The sequence below is a fragment of the Diadema setosum genome, chromosome 7 (genome assembly GCF_964275005.1).
Source record: "Diadema setosum chromosome 7, eeDiaSeto1, whole genome shotgun sequence".
NCBI classification, from domain to species: Eukaryota; Metazoa; Echinodermata; class Echinoidea; order Diadematoida; family Diadematidae; genus Diadema; species Diadema setosum.
In genome coordinates, this window is record NC_092691.1 from 13,016,597 (window position 1) to 13,035,796 (window position 19,200).

General features: G+C 39.6%; 1 protein-coding gene across 1 annotated transcript in view; it reads right to left on the minus strand.

The window, feature by feature from the left end:
- Positions 1-16,648, minus strand: part of LOC140230376 (alpha-aminoadipic semialdehyde dehydrogenase-like) — a 53,591-nt gene extending 36,943 nt beyond the window's left edge. The window contains exons 1-7 of the mRNA XM_072310523.1: positions 16,374-16,648; positions 11,054-11,107; positions 9,802-9,867; positions 6,564-6,644; positions 4,069-4,192; positions 2,355-2,487; positions 605-649 (exon numbers count right to left, since the gene is read on the minus strand). Of these exons, the coding sequence (XP_072166624.1) occupies positions 605-649; positions 2,355-2,487; positions 4,069-4,192; positions 6,564-6,644; positions 9,802-9,867; positions 11,054-11,107; positions 16,374-16,556 (686 nt within the window). The 5' untranslated portion in view covers positions 16,557-16,648. The remainder of the gene's footprint in view (positions 1-604; positions 650-2,354; positions 2,488-4,068; positions 4,193-6,563; positions 6,645-9,801; positions 9,868-11,053; positions 11,108-16,373) is intronic.
- Between the last annotated feature and the right edge of the window lie 2,552 nt (positions 16,649-19,200).

The following is a 19,200-nucleotide window of genomic DNA, read 5'->3' on the forward strand; positions in this document are numbered from 1 at the left end:
GTGCAACAAAAACACTGTTATATCCTTTTTGAAGAAATACAGATGTACCTGAAGATAAAATGTATGTTGTCTAACTGTGCAACACATATTGGGTATGATAAGGTCAAACACAAAATATATAATTCACGAAATGACTCAAAAGTCATAAAGACATGGTAGTTATTGTAAAACTACGTACACACTGCCTTCTATGCAGTTAAGCAGCAGAGAACTTACAATTCAATACAGATGGTACACACACACACAACCTTGCACCCATTGATCTATGGGGTACATCTTTGTAGTCTTTTTTTGTTTTTGTTTTGTTCTGTGTGTACCTCACAAGTTAGTTTCTGTTTCCCACAAGCTTGGTGGAATGGGCATCCAATGGTAATGTATTGTTCCCTGCACCCAAGGTAGCTTACAAGTACAATATGTGGGAACACAGTTTATACATATGTGCACTGTACCATGTACACACAAATTTATACCAGTACACACAATTCCAACATGAATGATCGCACACATAGACACATAAACCCACACACCAACAAACATGCACACAGCTAAAGACACAGCTAGTTTTGGTAACATCATTGGCTATATTGAGACAAATGTGACTTACTTTGTTGTAGCAATGTTGATGAGTGGTGTAGATGGTGCTCCTTTCCTGTAATTCAATGACAATTAATCATACTCATGAATACTACATCAACAGATAAATATTTTCATTATATTTGATTCAAACTGAATGCACAATTCTTGTCATTTTCCATCAAACTCACTCCCTCTGTGTAGGTTCTCTTTTTCTCTCCTGCTTCTCCACCACTGTGATTCTCTCTAACATCGTAATGTTCTGGATTCAAGAAATTCCTTCCATGCAAAAAATTTTACCTCTCATAATATGACAGTATTGGTCAGGACAAAGTTGATAGGTACATTGTATGAGCTACCAATGTAACATGATGCATAAGACGCTGTAGTTATTGGGCTTGTGTCAAAGACACCGTTTACAGCGAGTGAAAAGGCCGGGCTCAGCCTGGCCTTCCTTTCACAGTAAACGTTCAAAAGGCCAAATACGGTACCAAAAACGGCCGTGCATTTGGCCAAGCTCTGGAGGTAGTCTCAGCCCGGGCTCAGCCCGTGCTCGGCCTGGCCTTTTCTCACTGTAAACGCAAACAGGGCCAAACGCGGTACCAAATTGCGACCGGCGCGCTCCCAATAACAGTCGTTTGTTTACAGGCAGAGCGCCACTACAACAAAATATTGAAAGGTTTAAATTAAAAGCGTGGGCTGAGCCCTGCACTGTAAACAGAGTACCGCACTTGAGGCCGGGCTCAGCCTGGGCTCAGCCCGGGCTTGGCCCAGCCCTGCACTGTAAACAGGGTCATAGTCTCTGCGCAACTATTTATCTTTTTAAAATTTTGATATTTTACCACACTGTCATGTTCAGATGTCATAATGTCATGGCAATGTCCCACCCTCACATCTTATCAACTCATTCTCTTATGCCCAGCATCTCCCGGTCACTGTTGTCTGCATCTCTTGGGACATTGGACATTATAGGGAGCCTCCTAGGTGGAGACTCACCCTGGGCAGAACATAAGACCACACTCGTCTCCATGGCGATACATTCCACAGTGTTCTGTGTGCCACATGCATATGCATTGCACATCCACACTGGCACATCATAGAGCAAAGCAGCATCAGCTGTTTAATGTCTCTAGCCCTCTGCTCACCAGTGAAATCTATAATGATTTACAGGTTAATGACAGCTAAATGCAGTGGTCCTCTTTGAGCTTTAGTGTGTGTGCCCACAAGTTGATAGGTGCAGCTTTGTTCACTCATACATATGCCACATTCATTAAAGATAGCTCAAACAGTTCTTCATGGTGTTGTTTACCATTGGAGCAGTGATTTCAGAAATGTTTGAGTTGTCATATTTGATGCGTATGTGTAGGACAGTTGTACCACAAAACATCCGGTCATATAAAAAATTTGCAATAAAGCCTATAATGTGAGGAGATATCACTATTTTTTCATTTTTCAATAAACCATACCTGCAGAGGTTTAGTCTAGAAACGATGCTATTACATTGTGTAACTGTTGTTCACATTCTGTATATTCAACAGCAATAAACTTTGATTATATCAATTACCATTTTTTACATTGGTTGTTTCCATCTCTAACTCACATTTTAAAATTATTTTGAAGCACTAAAGCTGGGTTTTTGTTTCATCTGCAAATGTTAAATAATGTCTTTAAGTCCCATCATCCACACAATCGATTACTTATACAGACAGACAACTCAACAATATAGTGCCTCCTACAAGGAAATGTCAGGGAGCCATAAAAACACCTTTGGAAACATTTACCACATGATGGAGTTTCCACAGACAAGTGAAAGTGATGCATTCCATCCAAAGACAGCATTGGGAAAGTTGAATGCTGTGATAATGCCAACAGGACCCAGTGGATTCCACTGCTCCAGCAGAGCATGACCTGGGCCTAGGGTTAACAAACAATCAGCAATGAGGGTTACAAAGACTAGGAGTTAGGTACACATGTAGTTTGTTGAGCAACAAAAAGGTTTGTAAACATACATTCTTTGCTTTTTAATATTATTTGACTGCAATCAATCTTTCACCCATCATAAAACATATGCTATGTAAGATAAACCTTTTGCATCTTTCAAACCCACCTTTACATTCCACTGAAAACAAAGCCAAAGCATTTCAAACATGATATTTGTGTCTTACATCGTGGATTATCTCCTAAAGCAAACACCTTATTCTGCAGATTACACTGTCATACACAAAGCCACTCCTATAATTTGTAAAGTACCTCAGCGGAGCAAACTACAATGGATAGAGCGACAATTGGGAAACTGAAAAAAGATTATCTGTCTATCCATCTGTGCCAACAAATAGGGATCTTTGTAGCTGTAAGTATGATTGCACAGACCTTCAAACTGGGTTTAGGTGAATGAATCATGCTTAGAAAGAAGGGGCTGTGGGGGAGAAAGAGAAGGGTTATTTTCTTGTCAATAGTACCCAACAGATAATGCACTCACGCTTGAATAGTCCATTTACATTAAGTAAGGTTTTACCTTTGTTAGGAGGGGAGAATACCAAATTTTGTGGCATATATCTATGGGTGGCTAAAAAGTTTCACTCCTTTGCTGTGAAATGGTGCAGCTTTTTCGGAACAAACGGAAGAAAGTAAAGACATTACATGCATTCAAAGTGTTATGTTTGTGTTTTTGAGCAACGTACTGTCTTGTAATTTCATTTCATCCTTCTTGGTTATTATGTTCTAAAAATAACAAAGGAAGTGAAAACTGGACATACTGAACTCGATCAAAAAATTGAAATCGGCAGATAAAGACACATAGTGTATAATACACATGTAGGAAAGTAGTGTTTAGCTGCGGCAAAACAAGTCAATGGAGATGAATACATTATCCTCGTTCAATGAAACAATAATTTAAAGGAACACTCTACATGCTTTCACTAGACCCTCAATATGTCTTCACAAGATTTCTTTTAGGAATCATGTGTTATATCAAATCAAAGCAGAGAAATAAGGAAATAATGTCAAGTTATCAGAGAATCGGCCAATCACAATCTTTGGCTTCTTTTCTTGTAGCAGGTCACATATGATTTGTTACACATATTTCTGAAACATATTCTATGGAAATGGTAAGAAAGCCACAATCCAGATGAATAGTTCAGTGAAAATCAGCCCTTTACGTTTAGATGCTGTTCAGCATGCAGGGGATACGGCATTTAAGCATTATACTTGCAGGTCAAAACACTGTAGTTGCATACATAGGGAAACCTTCAAATTTCACAACACCCTTAAGACTTGGACTAGAAATTTGAACAAATCTAGCTTGAAAATCAAAGTATGCACTTTAACCATTTACAGCCGAGTCACTTTTTTGCACTTTTACTGCGCTTTTCTCAGCTCAAATGATTGTGTCATGATCAAGGCAAGATGGAGACAGGTCGCATGATTTTTCGCAACATGCAGAAATCTGTTTACTGAAATTTTCCAACAGTAAAAACATAAACACAAGGTACTAACGCTCAGAAGGGAAAACATTGCCAGCAAACATCCTTGAGAGACCAGTTGAGAAGTCGAGCATGTCAATGAACTCTTGCACCTCACCCAGACCCTCTGATGCAATCTTGCCAACTTCCAGACTGATCTGGATGGGATAAGAGAGGGTATAGTTTGTCAACAGAATGAACAGAACAAGATTAAGACAAATGGAATATAAGTCTCTAATATACGGTTGAAAATAGTGCCATCATTGCCATCACTTCATTTTGGCAGTTTTTTTTTTTTTTTGTGTGTGTTTTTTTTAAGCACTTATAAAGAAACATGCAAGTTAGCACTTTGTACTTATTCACAGTTGGGTTTTTAATTGTGTATAGTCAACATTGCTAAAAGTCCCTTTGAATAAAAAAACAACAACAAACAAGGACTAGATTCATATAAAATTCAAAACACAAAATCAGGTACATACGTATATCATTTCCAACTACAGTAGTTGACACATATAATGCACTTTTACAACTTGACTTTACCTTCTATCCAATGTGTGTGCAATTATAACTATTGGCAGACCAACTATTCACATGGTGTCAGGAAAGGGATATATTTGTCTCGAGTGTTTATATAACCATTGATTTTGTACAAAAGTTCGTAAGATCAATGACGCCTCTGTTGGTTAGGGTTCTCCAAAGAAGATATATAAAAGAAAATTAGTTAATTGGATTCAGTGATACCGTATTACATCATTGTGTCAAGTTCAGGTAAGCTCATCCGGCTGTGAGGTAAGGTTAATGATATTCAGGAATATGATTAGGTGCTAGGGAAGTCTTAATTTAGTAAGTAGAAATAGTTTGCTTTGTGAGGAGTATTTTGAATGCATACTTCTGTCTGAGCCATATGTTAATTGATTTTAGTAGTTTATCTAAGTACTAATGTTAGGGAATATTAGGCAGAAAAACATTTTGGTTAGCACATAAAACACATCAGTATGGGTTGCAGTCACAATCTACAAGGCTTGAATCAACGTCGGCGAGCGGGACTGTCATGCTGGGGCAACTACCGGTACGAGGGACGAGCGTCGCTAGCTGAGCCACACCTGCTGACGACCGGCGGTCTACCAGACACAACGCCGGCACTATACCAACTTCTATGGGGGGATATGAACCCGGAACCCAGAGCAGCATAGCCAAAAGCGTTGTCCTAGTAAAAGGAAATGGGACAAGCGTCGTTTTGACAACTTCAAGCATCCTCCGATCCTATGCATCAGTCCAAATGTTTATCAGTACCAATCTGTGCTCGAAAGGACCGTTCCCGTTGCTCTGTTTTTTCCAGCACAACCTTACACTTGGATCTGCGAGGTACATGTATACACTGCAAGGATTGACAAAGTACCAAAGTGCACACTTCACATGCATCTTCAGAGAAGGGGGGCGGTGGTTTTGTTATGATGGACATGGGGACGGTGTGGAAGAAACTGCAGCGCCATTACCAACACATGCAGAGTCACTTGGATACCTACTGTATGCGCTCGATGACGTCAAAACCTTACAGTAAAATACAACCCTTTGTTATAGGAAAGTGTACAATTGCAGCTGCTGGCCTATAACTGTAATGTTATTTCCTTTGGCTATAGGATACTACCCAACTGAACGCAAAGGATGATATTGCCTGGATTATCAATGATTGACAATTCACAATACAGTCACATGACAGTGAGTTTCTGTTTTGGAAAATTGGTTGACCAACACATGAAATCAATAATGTAGTAGTTTGGATTTGGCCCTGTCCTCCAAGTTCCAATAGAGACACTAACACGCTCATGGAAAACTGGTTCGGAACAGTGAAGAAAGATTTCATTCCCAGTGGGAGATCAAGGATAAACTCCTGGAAAGTTCATCAGAAACTCCTACTGCAATGTCAGAGGCCATGTTGCAGAGACACAACTTCGACCCATCAAAGGAAGGAAATGTCCGCAGTCAGGGAGAACAACAAACCATGCCCGCAGAAGACAGGGGAAGTACTTCAACTCACCTCGTGAAGAACTGATCAAGCCAAAGAAGAAAACACGTCAAAACTCTCTTAAAGCTGAGAACGACAGTGAACAAAAAGATGTCAAAAAGGTGGATGACCGAGGAAAATCCCCAAGACATAAGAAGTCTCCAAGAAAAGAGGATGCGTTGAATCCAGAAGAAAAATGGAATAAGGGATTGAGGAATAAAGTCTGTGATCGGAACCCAGAGCAGCATAGCCAAAAGTTACGTGCTTATTTATGCTTTATTTTGTATTTGATATTTTCATTACAAAACTCCAACCTTGTACCAATACCAAAACTCGATTAATAAAAACGTTGATTTAACTGTACTTGATTTGTTTCAATTTGAATGCTTACGTGTCAAAGTAGCAGAGTAAATAACAAAAAAGGTTGCTCATGTGACACATGGTATCACATTATATTTTTTCAATGTATGCATCACTGTAGTAGGGCAGTGCTCATATATATATATATATATATATTCACATACCAGATTGCCAAGAGCCTGCTTTTTCTTTCTGAGTGCTTCTCCAATCTGTCTTACAATCTCTCCTCTGTTGGGGGCAGGCATCTAGAACAAACAAGCAAACAAACAATAAAAATGTGATGTATAAAAAAAACAAAACTTAAACAGTACAAATATTATCAGTACCAGACAAAACAGATTACATTTCAAAAACAATTATCTGTTTGTCTCTCAAAAATTGTATTCACTCAGTTAACCCTTTTTTCTTTAATCTGGTGATGTTTTATTTGTTTTTTTTTTTTTATGTCTTGTGCCCCTTTTTACCAGATGCCAGCCATAATGAAATGTGTGGAACACTTATGCAGCTTTTACTGCCAAAATCTGATACCTGCAAAGGGAATGAAATTTGTTTAATGCAACTGACTCTTGAGGAATGTGTGGAAGCAATGCATTCTCTACAAAAATCACACAGAGTCATTTAGAGAGTATGTGTGTCAGCAAAATGACATTGATATGAGAGTTCACATGCAAAATGGAAGAGGTGATGCCACTGCATTGCTACCATGGCAACCATTTATGGATGCCAAGAAGATACCATGTTAATGACATCCACTCACTTTCAATGGTGTCAAGTCCTACATTCATTAGGATTCCTTCTTCTTTAGTAGCAAATTTTCATTGCAGCATCTATTATCTATTATCCTACGTGAAGTATTGTCTAAGAATATGACGTCTTCTGATGGACAAATTTGTAGTCAGTGCATAGCTATCTCAGAAGAATGTTTGAATACTGCTTGTGCCAGCAGGCCTACCTAAACAATATTTCATCAAATGTCTCTTTAGGCGTTTTCACATCAGCCCAATAAAAATCCAAGCTCGAGATATTTTTCGAGATTGCGAATTAAAGCGCTGAAGATTTCATTTCTTATTCACATCAGCCCGAAGAGAATCAGCCCGAATTTTTTTCGAGCTAATTCAACAGCTGAGTATGTGCAAACAGCATCAGTAATGTGTGTGCCCTCTCAAAAATTCCTCATGATTTGTGTGCAGTTTGCCTCAATCGATCGGGTAACACACGCTAGGCATGATGGGATGCATCGCGCTAATTTCTCGAGTCGTTTTCACATTATCAAATAGCGCACTACTATCCCACTATTTCAGAAATTTCCAGAGTTGGTCTCGAGAAATTTTCTCGATCAGAGCGATACAAATAGCGCGCTAATTTGTGTTCACATTATCAAATAGCGCGCTATTTCGTGATTGGGTATTTTCCCAAGTCAGAAAATAGCACGCTATTTCGAAACATCGGGCTGATGTGAAAACACCTATTGAGTCTGATCTTGTTTTCTCTGGCATCACAACATGATGGCGAAGGCATTATAAGAAACCTACCTACTAGTCTCCATCAAGGCTGATAGTTTTGTTGAAATTTTTTTTAAACTAGGCTAAGGACAGCAAAGACTGATTGTTACTTTTCTATTTTACTGTTTATTGGCATCTCAGCTGCAAGAAATGACAGTGACTAAATTTCTGCTCATCAAAAATGCACATCAGCAAATTGTGTCTTGTCACATGACAATTGACCAAAGTTTATAGCACTGTAAATCTGCAATTGAATATGGTGTAAACTTTGGTTTCTTTTTTGCCATCTGCGTAAAAGATGACAGGGCAAACACATTAACACGTATTTGGCTGAGATAGAATGCACTTTGTGTATTTGAACAGTCCCTTGTTGTTAACCCTTCTCTTTTTTTTTTTCATAACACGCTAATGGAAATCATCTCTGAAATAAGTGACTCAGTAAATGAGAAGACATAGTATAAAATTCTTATCACAGGCATACTGCCATATATACAAACTTACATCATATTTTTATTTCTCTCTCTCCAAGAGGTGAGTGTATGATGTTTACCAAATAACAAGAATCATGGGGCAGAAATGCTTGCAAGTGTTCACTACCAACACAAGGTAGTCCACAGATGTTTTGATAGTAGGAATTTAATACACAAAAATGATGAATTCTGTGTTTCAAATGTGCAAAATAAAATAAGAAGTTTCAACCTTTCTCATGTAATTCAACATCCATGCTAACTGGTAGAAATGGTCCAATACAGACTTTTCAGCAACTTGCTTATTCTTATCACTACACAAGAAGATAGGGATACTGAAATTTGATTATAGTCCTCGACATGCCATGTGAATCAACTTACTCAAAATGTTCAGAAATAATAATTTGAAACAATGATAAACACGTTTCATCCTTTCTACTTATGGTAAACATCATGATAAAAGTGTTGTATCACTACTTGGTATAACATACATGTATAAAAGAAAAAGCCCAGGCACTGGGACAGAGGGTCTGCGACAGTTATCGTGGTACATCAATATTGTAGTCTCATCTGAACTTGCCTGACATTTGCATCATAAACACTGGGCAGAGATCAAATTGGATCACCCATCAAAGCTTGGCATCATACCACGCAGTAAATGACAAGTCATCATAGTCTCATGGATGACTGGTTTGAATGCATCTATACAATACAGGTACAATGTAGTTATTGTGTGTGATGTATACTGGGGGGGGGGGGGGGGGATGTTTCATTAGTTCCAGAGTAGTGCTGTTTTGGCCTTGGTAAAATAAAGTTGCACACAAACTATTTGTACTTTATACCGGTACATGTTATCATATATTGTCTTGAAAAGTCCATGACAGATTATATGCATTGGCAATACTATATAACAGTGAATCATTTCATCTCCAACAATTCAGTTATACCAGGTACAGTTATACTAGGTAACTGTGTGCACACTAAGAAGAAAACAATGAATATTACCAATATGAATATTATCAGTACAAGATTAATCACAAATCATGTAATGTATTTATGTGCTATTCACAACCTAAAGATCAGTAATAAGTGTTTGGTGTATGACAAGTCACACATTAAATTTCCCTTGAGTTGAAGTCCTTGGGACAAAAGAAAGTGCTTCGACGCAAACAAAAGTCAATGCTAATTAACTCACACATTTTCTATAATTACATGCATATAGTGAGCAGGTCTGATGTATGATGTTGAAGTTGCATTATACATGTACATGTAGTCATTTGCTAAGATGCCATGGCAAGTGGCCTTCAAAAAGTGAAAATATCCATTTTGCATTTTTCCATTCTTTATTGTCTTCTCTAAGCTATGTGTGAATCTGAAACAAAATCTGTCATTGTAAATGATGCAGAAAAAAAACAAAACAAAGTCAAACTCACCTCAGACCACACACTGTAAGCTTCCTGGGAAGCACCGATGGCAACCTCATAATCCTCCATTGAGGCCTGGCAGATGAGACAAAAAGCAACACAACACCCAAACAAAATTAGAGCAATTTGACTGCAGTGCACAGTTGACCCAAATACCTCCATCTTCTCATCCAATCACTCTCTGCCACTTCGTATATCCCTTCAAGACACAAGTAATTGGTCCAGACCAAGGATCTGTGGGAGTTACCTTTAACTCTCTCTGAACTAAGGGACTCGCTTTCTCCATTACTTCAACCCATTATGCCTAATTTCACTCCCACTTATCTTTTTAACTATAAAAGTTACGACGTGGAAGTGACAGTAATTGCAAATGTGCAGTGACAGTAAAGGATACAAATGTAGGTGTTTACATTAGGCGTTTTCACATCAGCCCGATGTTTCGAAATAGCGCGCTATTTTCTGACTTGGGGAATTTTCCCGACAGCGAAATAGCGCGCTATTTGATAATGTGAACACAAATTAGCGCCCTAATTGTATTGCTCTGATCGAGAAAATTTCTCGACTCCAACTCGGGAAATTTCTGAAATAGCGGGATAGTAGCGCGCTATTTGATAATGTGAAAACGACTCGAGAAATTAGCGCGATGAATCCCATCATGCCTAGCGTGTGTGACCCGATCGATCGAGGCAAACTGCACACAAATCATGAGGAATTTTTGAGAGGGCACACACATTACTGATGCTGTTTGCACATACTCAGCTGTCGAATTAGCTATTTTAAAATTTTAAACTATTCAGGCTACCCCCTCTTCGGGCTGATGTGAATAAGAAATGAAATAGCGCTCTCATTCGCAATCGCGGAAAATATTTCAAGCTTGGAATTTTATCGGGCTGATGTGAAAACGCCTATTGATGATGGTACAGCTGAGTCAAAAAAGAAAGAAAAAAAAAAGAATCAGTGCTGTGCCAGCATTTACTGACCGACAATCTATGTATAAAACAAACTAGCATGATTATCTTGTTTTAATTGCAGCAACCACAGAGTCAGAAGGACCACTGACTACTAACAATTGTTGTATGTGATTTATCTTTGTTTCTTTTACATTCAGTTCCTTTCAATACACAACATGCTTCTTTTGCTGTTACTGTTCTATGAGACTACATACATTCCTGTACAGTGTAGGCAAGCTATTTTATGTTGAGTTATTATTTATTTTTTTCCAGTGCACAATGTATACCATGGAGACCTCCACATTTCTTACCTGCCTGACTCTGGCAATTGGTTTTCCATTTGCTGGACATATGGATGATATGACCTGCAGCAGGAAAAAAAAAAAAGACAAACAACGCAAGAAACATGTCACTTGCAGTACAATTATGGCAATCGTTTAGACGATGGCATTTTGAATAAAACTGGCATAACAAATGAGCCATAGGTCGGCCCAAGAAACCATCTCTCATGTTCTGATGTTTTGCAAAAAATACTCCAAAGAACGCATTCTTTTATGCAAATGCTTGGCGGAGGTAATAAAACACATTCCTGGCAGGGCTCATCATTTTGAAACAAATATTGTAATGTGAGAGAGTAAGATGTTATCTTAAAGGGGATGGCTAGTAACTGATCAGTGGGAATCAGTGGGAATGCTGGGGGATGATTGTTCCAATCCTTGTGGAATTCATTTAAGAGTACATTATGTATCTATTGTGTGAAAATTACTTGCTTCAGAATGGTCTCATATTCAAGTAATGTGCAGTTTAATGTTTCCAGGTTAGCATGCCTGTACAGTGATGGGGCGATTAAACTGCACATTACTTGAATATGAGACCATTTTGAAGCAAACAATTTTCACACAATAGATATATAATGTAATGTAATGTAATTCATCGGTGCGTCAAGGATCATTCATCTGTGCATCGAACATCCTATCTGGACACTACCAGGGAACTGTAGGGACTTTGTGATTTCCAGGGATATTGCATGTAATACGTGTAAGTGATTCCACTACCGATTTATAATCGTTTTTATTGATCATTATTGTACTGATGTAAAAAACGATTACGAGTCTGTACCCACAATATCACTGTTAATAAACTGCCTGAACATTAGTTGATTGTTTCTTTTGTGCGATCATTCTCAGAGTGATTTTGGTCGTAACACAAACAATCAACTTTTGGTAGCACTTGATCCGAGAATTTTGGGGGAATTTATGAAGGATTTTGATATTTTGGCAGGTAGGGTCAATGGACTTTGGAGTTCAGGCTTCGCGTATTTGAGGTTTGCATGCGCGCACTAAAGTGCTTGCTCAAGTTTCTGCTGGGGAGAGGCGCGCCGTGCATCAGAGGGTTTATAACGTAACAAAGGCTTCTATATAGGGGGATCGGGCGATTTTTCAGTGGGTGAAAATCACTCATCTCTATGGAAGAGCAAGATCATTAGTGGAAAGTACTAGTAACTGCTTGGCGGAGGTCTGCGCTCTCGCAGTGCTTTTCTAGTTCTTCTTGAAATCCATGGGCGTATATGCCAGAATATGATTTTATCACTAAAGAAATATAAAATACTTATCCGGGACTGTGTTAAGTCTCACATCATCCCCCCTCTTCTCTCTCTCCTTTATTTTCTTATTTTTATCTAATGGGAAGATAGGAGGAATTGTATATTATTGATGCACTGTACTGCACTGCACTTACCCACTATTGGGCTTGTCTGTTTGTATTATGTGTTTAGAATTATAGTGGCCTGTAGTTTTGTTTTGGTGTATCACAATACACAATCGGGAAACTGCCTCGCAAAATAATGTGTTGGGTGGAGCGCCCTCATTTCAAATGAGTGGTCTAGGTCATGCGCGATCGACCGAGAAGCCTGCTCGACGTTACCGAGCCGGGCTGACCAGATTTTGCGAGCCTTGTACAAGGTGCTCTTCTCTATCTCAACCTTTATATGCGTGCAGATTGCTCCCTGCGCCCAATTACTATCACGATTATTATTTTAGATGTTTACTGTACAGTGGAATTTTTTTTTTCCGTCTTTGAAAAAAAAAAATTGAGTGTGAATTTCTTTCTATATATAAGGCATAAATATTCAATATTGAATGAGGCACCTTTAAGCACCACCAACAACATCAACTAAGTTACCATCTCAAACAAAGAATGCTGAAGTCAAATTGTCATTTCAAAAGAATCTTCATTATACATCACCATCATACAAACACATAGCAGACAATGGTATCCTGCATCTTTCTCCTAAGCCAAGAAACACTTGTATTGTACACAACTGAGAGTAGGTGGGCACTGGAATTTATCAGCAAACTAATCACTTTGTAGAGAATCCCATTTGCATGCCTTAAATGAAGAGTTGTATAAATACAGTGGTATGTTATTGAAGAGAGTATAATTTTAGAAACTCCCATAAAGTATTGAAAATGGAAGGTAACATTTAGTACATTTTTATTGACCGTTAGATTTTGAATTGAATTTTTTTCGGGGCTCACCGTAAATTCCAGTACATTACTAGGCTACCTTTGCAGACCCATGCACTGCATGTGTGTCCTAATGTTAAAGGGAAAACATAGTTGTGGTAAGGGTTTGAGAACCCATCTGGCAACATTTCATATTTGCTTGCAATATATTGAAAGTGTCTACAAAGAAACTTACCTGGCTGACGCAATTTGCCGGGATGACGAGTCGTTTTGGAGTATTTTGAGATAAAAAAATAAAAGTCGGTAAACCGACTTTTATTCCAGAAGGATCCAGACTAACTCGGTCTCAGGAAAAACTCGACCCTATTCATGCTATTTCAGACAATTTACACGCAGTTCGTGATCGCCATATTCTACTGTAAGCCTATACCAAACGAGGCCTAACTGAACAGACAGGAATGTGCGTGCTAATCCTGTACAAAACAAATGGACAGCGCGCGGTCCTCAAGCGTATACGCACATCACCCGAGTTGCTGAGACGCGCTGTCTTTGAAGTCGTTGTTGTTTATCAAGCGTCTTTGCTTTGTTTTTAGAGGTGCTTGTGATAGGTGCACACTAATTTTGCATGCGCGCCAAAGAGGTTTTTCGATGCGCATGTTGTATCAACTCAGACCATTACTGCGAGTAGCCAGAACGCGAAGCGCTATACAGGCCGCTCCCATACCACAACACTGTACAATCCAGTACAGGGACAACCAAGACAACTCAGCCCGCCGTCAAAGCGAGGCCGAGTTGTCCCCGAGCGAGTCCGAGTTTAGCCTGACCCCGTTCGGGTAAGTTCTGAGACTGAACCTTTTTGGTTAATATTTCGTCATTACCCATCGAATATCTTGTTATTACAGCGTTATTCCCCACATTTCCTAGGCATACGTTCACATTTGGGAGCGATATTTGACAACTTTTGCAGGCGTACCAGAACTATGTTTTGGCTTTATGTGTTATGCACTTGTCAATTGTAGTCCCGGCCCATGGGTACCCAGGGATGGCCGGGACTTGCAACCAAGTTGGGCGGGGATTTCAGCATTTTTTTCGCCCGGGTGGGTCGGGAATAGACCGGGCTTTGTAGGGGGAAATTCACTTAATTTGCCCCGGTGGGCCGGGGATGTACCGGGGTGTTGTCGGGGGAAATTCAATTATTTTGCCCCGGTGGGTCGGGAATGGACCGGGCTTTGTCGGGGGAGATTCACTTATTTTGCCCCGGTGGGTGGGGAATAAACCGGGGCTTGTCGGGGGAAATTCGCTCCAACCAAATGGCAGGCATTTGGGGCGGGAATTTTGGCACGGGATTGAGCCAGATTTTGCTTGAGAGTTGATGAGGACTTGTACCATTTCCAGTACAGTAATGTGACCATAAATTATTTCGCTTGACTAGCAATTCCCCGCTATTATTGAGAACTCGGTAACGTTGCCCAAAAGTCGCGTAAACGCATGAATCACGTAAGGAAATAGAGCCTAGCGCAAAACATGCGCGATTTGCGCATTTCATGAATTTTTCTGACGTGGAACCTTCGATCGTATTGTCCGCGGATGTGCGCTGGATCGGCGCTTTACGTGATTCCATGCGGGCGGGCTCGGTCACACTGCCCAAAAGTTGCGTAATCGCATAAATAACGTAACTAAGAAATTTGGTTTTGTGTGCTTGTCCGTCGAGAATTTGACCAATTTCGCTGATTTACGCAATGAAAAATCACCGATGAATTGCGCAAGAACTACGGAAAGATCACGCAAAAATATAGCGGCACCATCATACGTGAGTTGTTAGTGATACATTAGTGATTCATCGATCAGTATTTCGTAAGTATTACATGCGCTTTATTTGCGTGTTCTGTTAGAGATACATAGGCCTACGCCAATATTTTATTTTTCAGTGATTTTCAGTGATAGGTAGGTGTTACAAGCGCGAAACATGCGTCATTATTTATGTCTGCTAATCGTCAGTGGAGAGTCGTTGGTGAACGCGATAGCGGCAACTTTTTTTGCGAACAATCGCCGATATTCCACGCATATTTCGCGCATTGTTCACGTAAGAACCACGCAAACTACGCAAAAATTACGTAAAACAGCTCAATACTGCGTAAACTTTTACGCAAAGCCGAGTTTTGAGCTCCTCAAAACCTGGAATTGCGTTAAGCGCCGATCCGGCGCACATCGGCTGACAACTACGAAGGTTCCACGTTGTAGACAAACCCATGAATAATGCGCAAATTGCGCATGTATCGCGTAAAATAAGGCTCGAATTTCTTACGTGATTCATGCGTTTACGTGACTTTTGGGCATTGTGACAGGTCCTCAAAGGCAAGGTTTTTGAGCAGCTCAAAAACTCGGCTTCACGTAAAAGTTTAGGCAGTATTGCGCTGTTTTACATAATTTTTTGCGTAGTTTGCGTTTTTCTTACGCGAAAAACGCGCGAAATATGCGTGGAATATCAGTGATCGTTTGCGAAAATGTTGCCACTATCAGTCATGTTCATGTGCGATTCATACGCAATTCATTGTGATAATGCGTGATTTTCCATGGACCTCTGTTGTCGTCGCGCACAACCACGAATTCGCCCTATTTGGGGCCTTTGCGTGCCTGTTGATGCGCTGAAAGTGCGTGGTTTAGTGATTTTTGAGTGATATTTCCGTAGTTCTTGCGCCATTCATCGGTGATTTTCATCGTGTAAATCAGCGAAAATTCTCAACGGACAAGCACGCAAAACCAAATTTCTTGCGTGATTCACGCAAACTTACGCGACTTTTGGGCAGTGTGACCGGGCCTTGAGGGTCGGGACTTGGCCGGGGATTTCTATGCAAATATGCCCGACTTGTCGGGGACTTGGCCGGGGATTTCTGCACAAATATTGCCCGGACTGTCGGGGAATTGTCCGGGGATTTTAACTTCAATTTTGCCTGGCCTGCCGGGGACTAATTAGCGGAAGATTTCCGTGAAAATTTTGCCCGACCTGTCGGAGACTTGGTCGGGACTTGGCCGGGTAGTGTAACATCCCAAAATTGCAAGTGGGTTGCAAGTCCCGGCCATCCCCGGGTACCCAGGGGCCGGGACTTCAATTGACAAGTGCATTAGGACCCTAACTAATTTACCGCCTAATACCGGTATCACGTACCTCTCCACTACCGCCCCACTGCGTTCCCGTGTACGCCCCGTCGTTGTCCGATGACAGGCCTAGCTCCTTCAACCATCCATACTTGGGATCTTCAATCAGCAAACTCGAGCTAAATCTTGCCAAGAGTGGACGTCTGACGTGTAGGATTTGCCTGCTAACTCTCTTCAGCATAAGCGCAGCCATATTGCTATTGGAGCAGGATCTGTTTTGCAAAGAAATTAGCTACTCTCCACAAAAATTAGAGTGAAACTGCATCTGCTCTCTCCTGTACACGCTCAAGTTACGCACGCACTTGAGCTCTTGCCAAAGAGATTGCTCGCGCTGATCGCTCCACTAGCTCTAGCTCTGCGTGCGTGTAAACCGTACCCATCGATATCGATACGTACCGACTGTATATTACATAAAGCGTGCGCGTTGGCGAGTAGAACAGCAGGTAAGGCCCCCATATCCAGGGGTGCAATACTGAGTACTAGAGGTAGAGCAAGGTGTTTTTGGAGAACTTTCGTGACATTCATGATGACCCAAAAGAAATTAGGTTTGCCATACCACCATAAATCTGATGCTTAAGTTTATGTAGATCACATAATCTATTTGCAAAGAAAGGTCGATTTAATATGCGAACTCTAAATCGTGATGCAGTGCACCCCTCCTTGTCTTAATTCTCACATTGTCTGTTTGTCTGTTTTATTGTTATCCTCATTCCCACATACTTAATCTGTCATTGGGAGGTAATCAAACATGAAATGACACATTTTTCGAATTCCAAATGATTTTACTTTGAAAACTATTAAAGTAATGGCGTCAACAATAAACTTAGGGACTTTAGATAACTTAACTATACTGCCAGTATGCAAAGTAGGGAAGGTCCCACTCTTGCCATGCTTGCTGTTCCTAATTAGATTTAGATTTAGATTTTATTGACTCTATCGACCCCCTCTCGGGGTATGAGAGTACACACATATTTACAATATATGAATACACAAATATAAGTGATAATGTACATGTACATGTGAAAATAACAGATACAAATAAATATGTTTACAAAACAAGGCGTAAAGGACGTTTAACTACTCTACCACTACGTGTACAAACATTCACATCTACTTTACTTTCTACAAAAATAATGTCTTTCTTCTTTGGTATTGAAAAGAACTGAAACATAATAATTCTGACAAATTTGGCTAGTTTTTTCAAATGGCAAGCATTAGTTGAATTGAATAATTTGGCCATATGTAATGCACTTGGTCTACTGGTCGTCAAGCTACTTGGTAAATACAATAATCTCTCTTTGTTGAAAAAGGGACAAACAAAAATATAATGAAATTCATCCCCTATATCGTCGGATGAACAGATAGCACATTGCAATTCATCTGTCAGGCTTGCATCAAACCTGCCCTTATTAACGGGTAATCCATTAGATCTACATCTGAATTTACTTAATGTAATATAATCTTTCTTACACAAGACCTGTAAATACTTCTCTAACATCAAGTTATCCTTAAACATTCTATAATTTGTACAGATTCTATTTGACCATGTTGCTGCTCTCCACTCTTGAATAAACATATCAAAAAGTCTAACTTTTGAGGTGTGTGAAATCCATGCAGCACTAAATCCACCCCTTGTGCTAACCACACATTTCCTAGCACTGCATAATAAAAAATATTTGCGATAAATAATAACCATTGTGATTTTGACGGGGAGTGTATGTCTCCTTGTAAATGCAGAAGAAATTTGAAAATTGTACATGAGTGTTTGGTTTCTTTTCCCTTGACTAATCTCAACCAGAATCCAATCATTCGACATTTAATATGGTTCAAAATTACTCCAAGTCCGGTTACACCATAATAAACCATACAATCAGGAGTACATTTGTTCACAAGCAAAATTTTTCTTAAGAATTTCCTATGGAAAATTTCAATTTCGTCTATGCACTCATAACCCCAGACTTCACAACCATAGAGTAAAACAGGCAAAACAAGATGATCAAATAGGTGGCACTGTGTGTGTCCACAGAGAGCTGTAACTTTTTAGCCTTGACCAACATGCTATAAAGTGTTTTTCTAGCTTGTGTGACTTGTTTAGAAATTGCCTTTTTAAAACTACCATTATAATTGAATTTAACTCCAAGGTACACAAAGTCATCTACAACCTCAAGGGGATCACCAGCATAAACGAATTCAGGAATTCTTCTAACCTTCCCACGGGAGAAAATCACAATTTTAGTCTTGCTTGCATTTACAGTCAAGCGCCATGTCTGACAATAATAGCTGAGACTTTTCTTTGCCCTCATTTTCAAAGGGATCTGCCTAAATAAGGTGTCGAAGTGATTTTCACAAAGTTTTTTTTTTCTTCTGTTTTTGATTTCAGGAGCACTTCTCGGTTGAAGAATTTAGCACGATTTACCCCCTTATTATGTTGCAATCTTCTCAAAGTTCTGAGAAAGAAAATTGTTCAAGCGCAATACTAGATGGTTCAAATTTAATAGATTTGGATCTACACGTAGGCCTACACAACAGTGGCCATAGGATATAGTATGCAAACAGCCTGCTTTTTTTTAGTTTGTAGCTAAAGGATAGGGCCGACGTAGATCGTATGCCAGATGGCCACTAGTTGTTTTCAAGTTGGTGTTTTGTTATGACATGAATTATTGTTTTCCTTTTACACTCGTGTTGATAATCCTTTACATCCTTGTGTCATTATTTATAGGCCTAATCTACAAGAATTGTATTCATATACGTCTGTTATACAAGTGCACTCTTATTTATAATCCATGTTTTTATGTAGGCCTATATAATATATCATACCCTCGACTGCGTCGAAAACG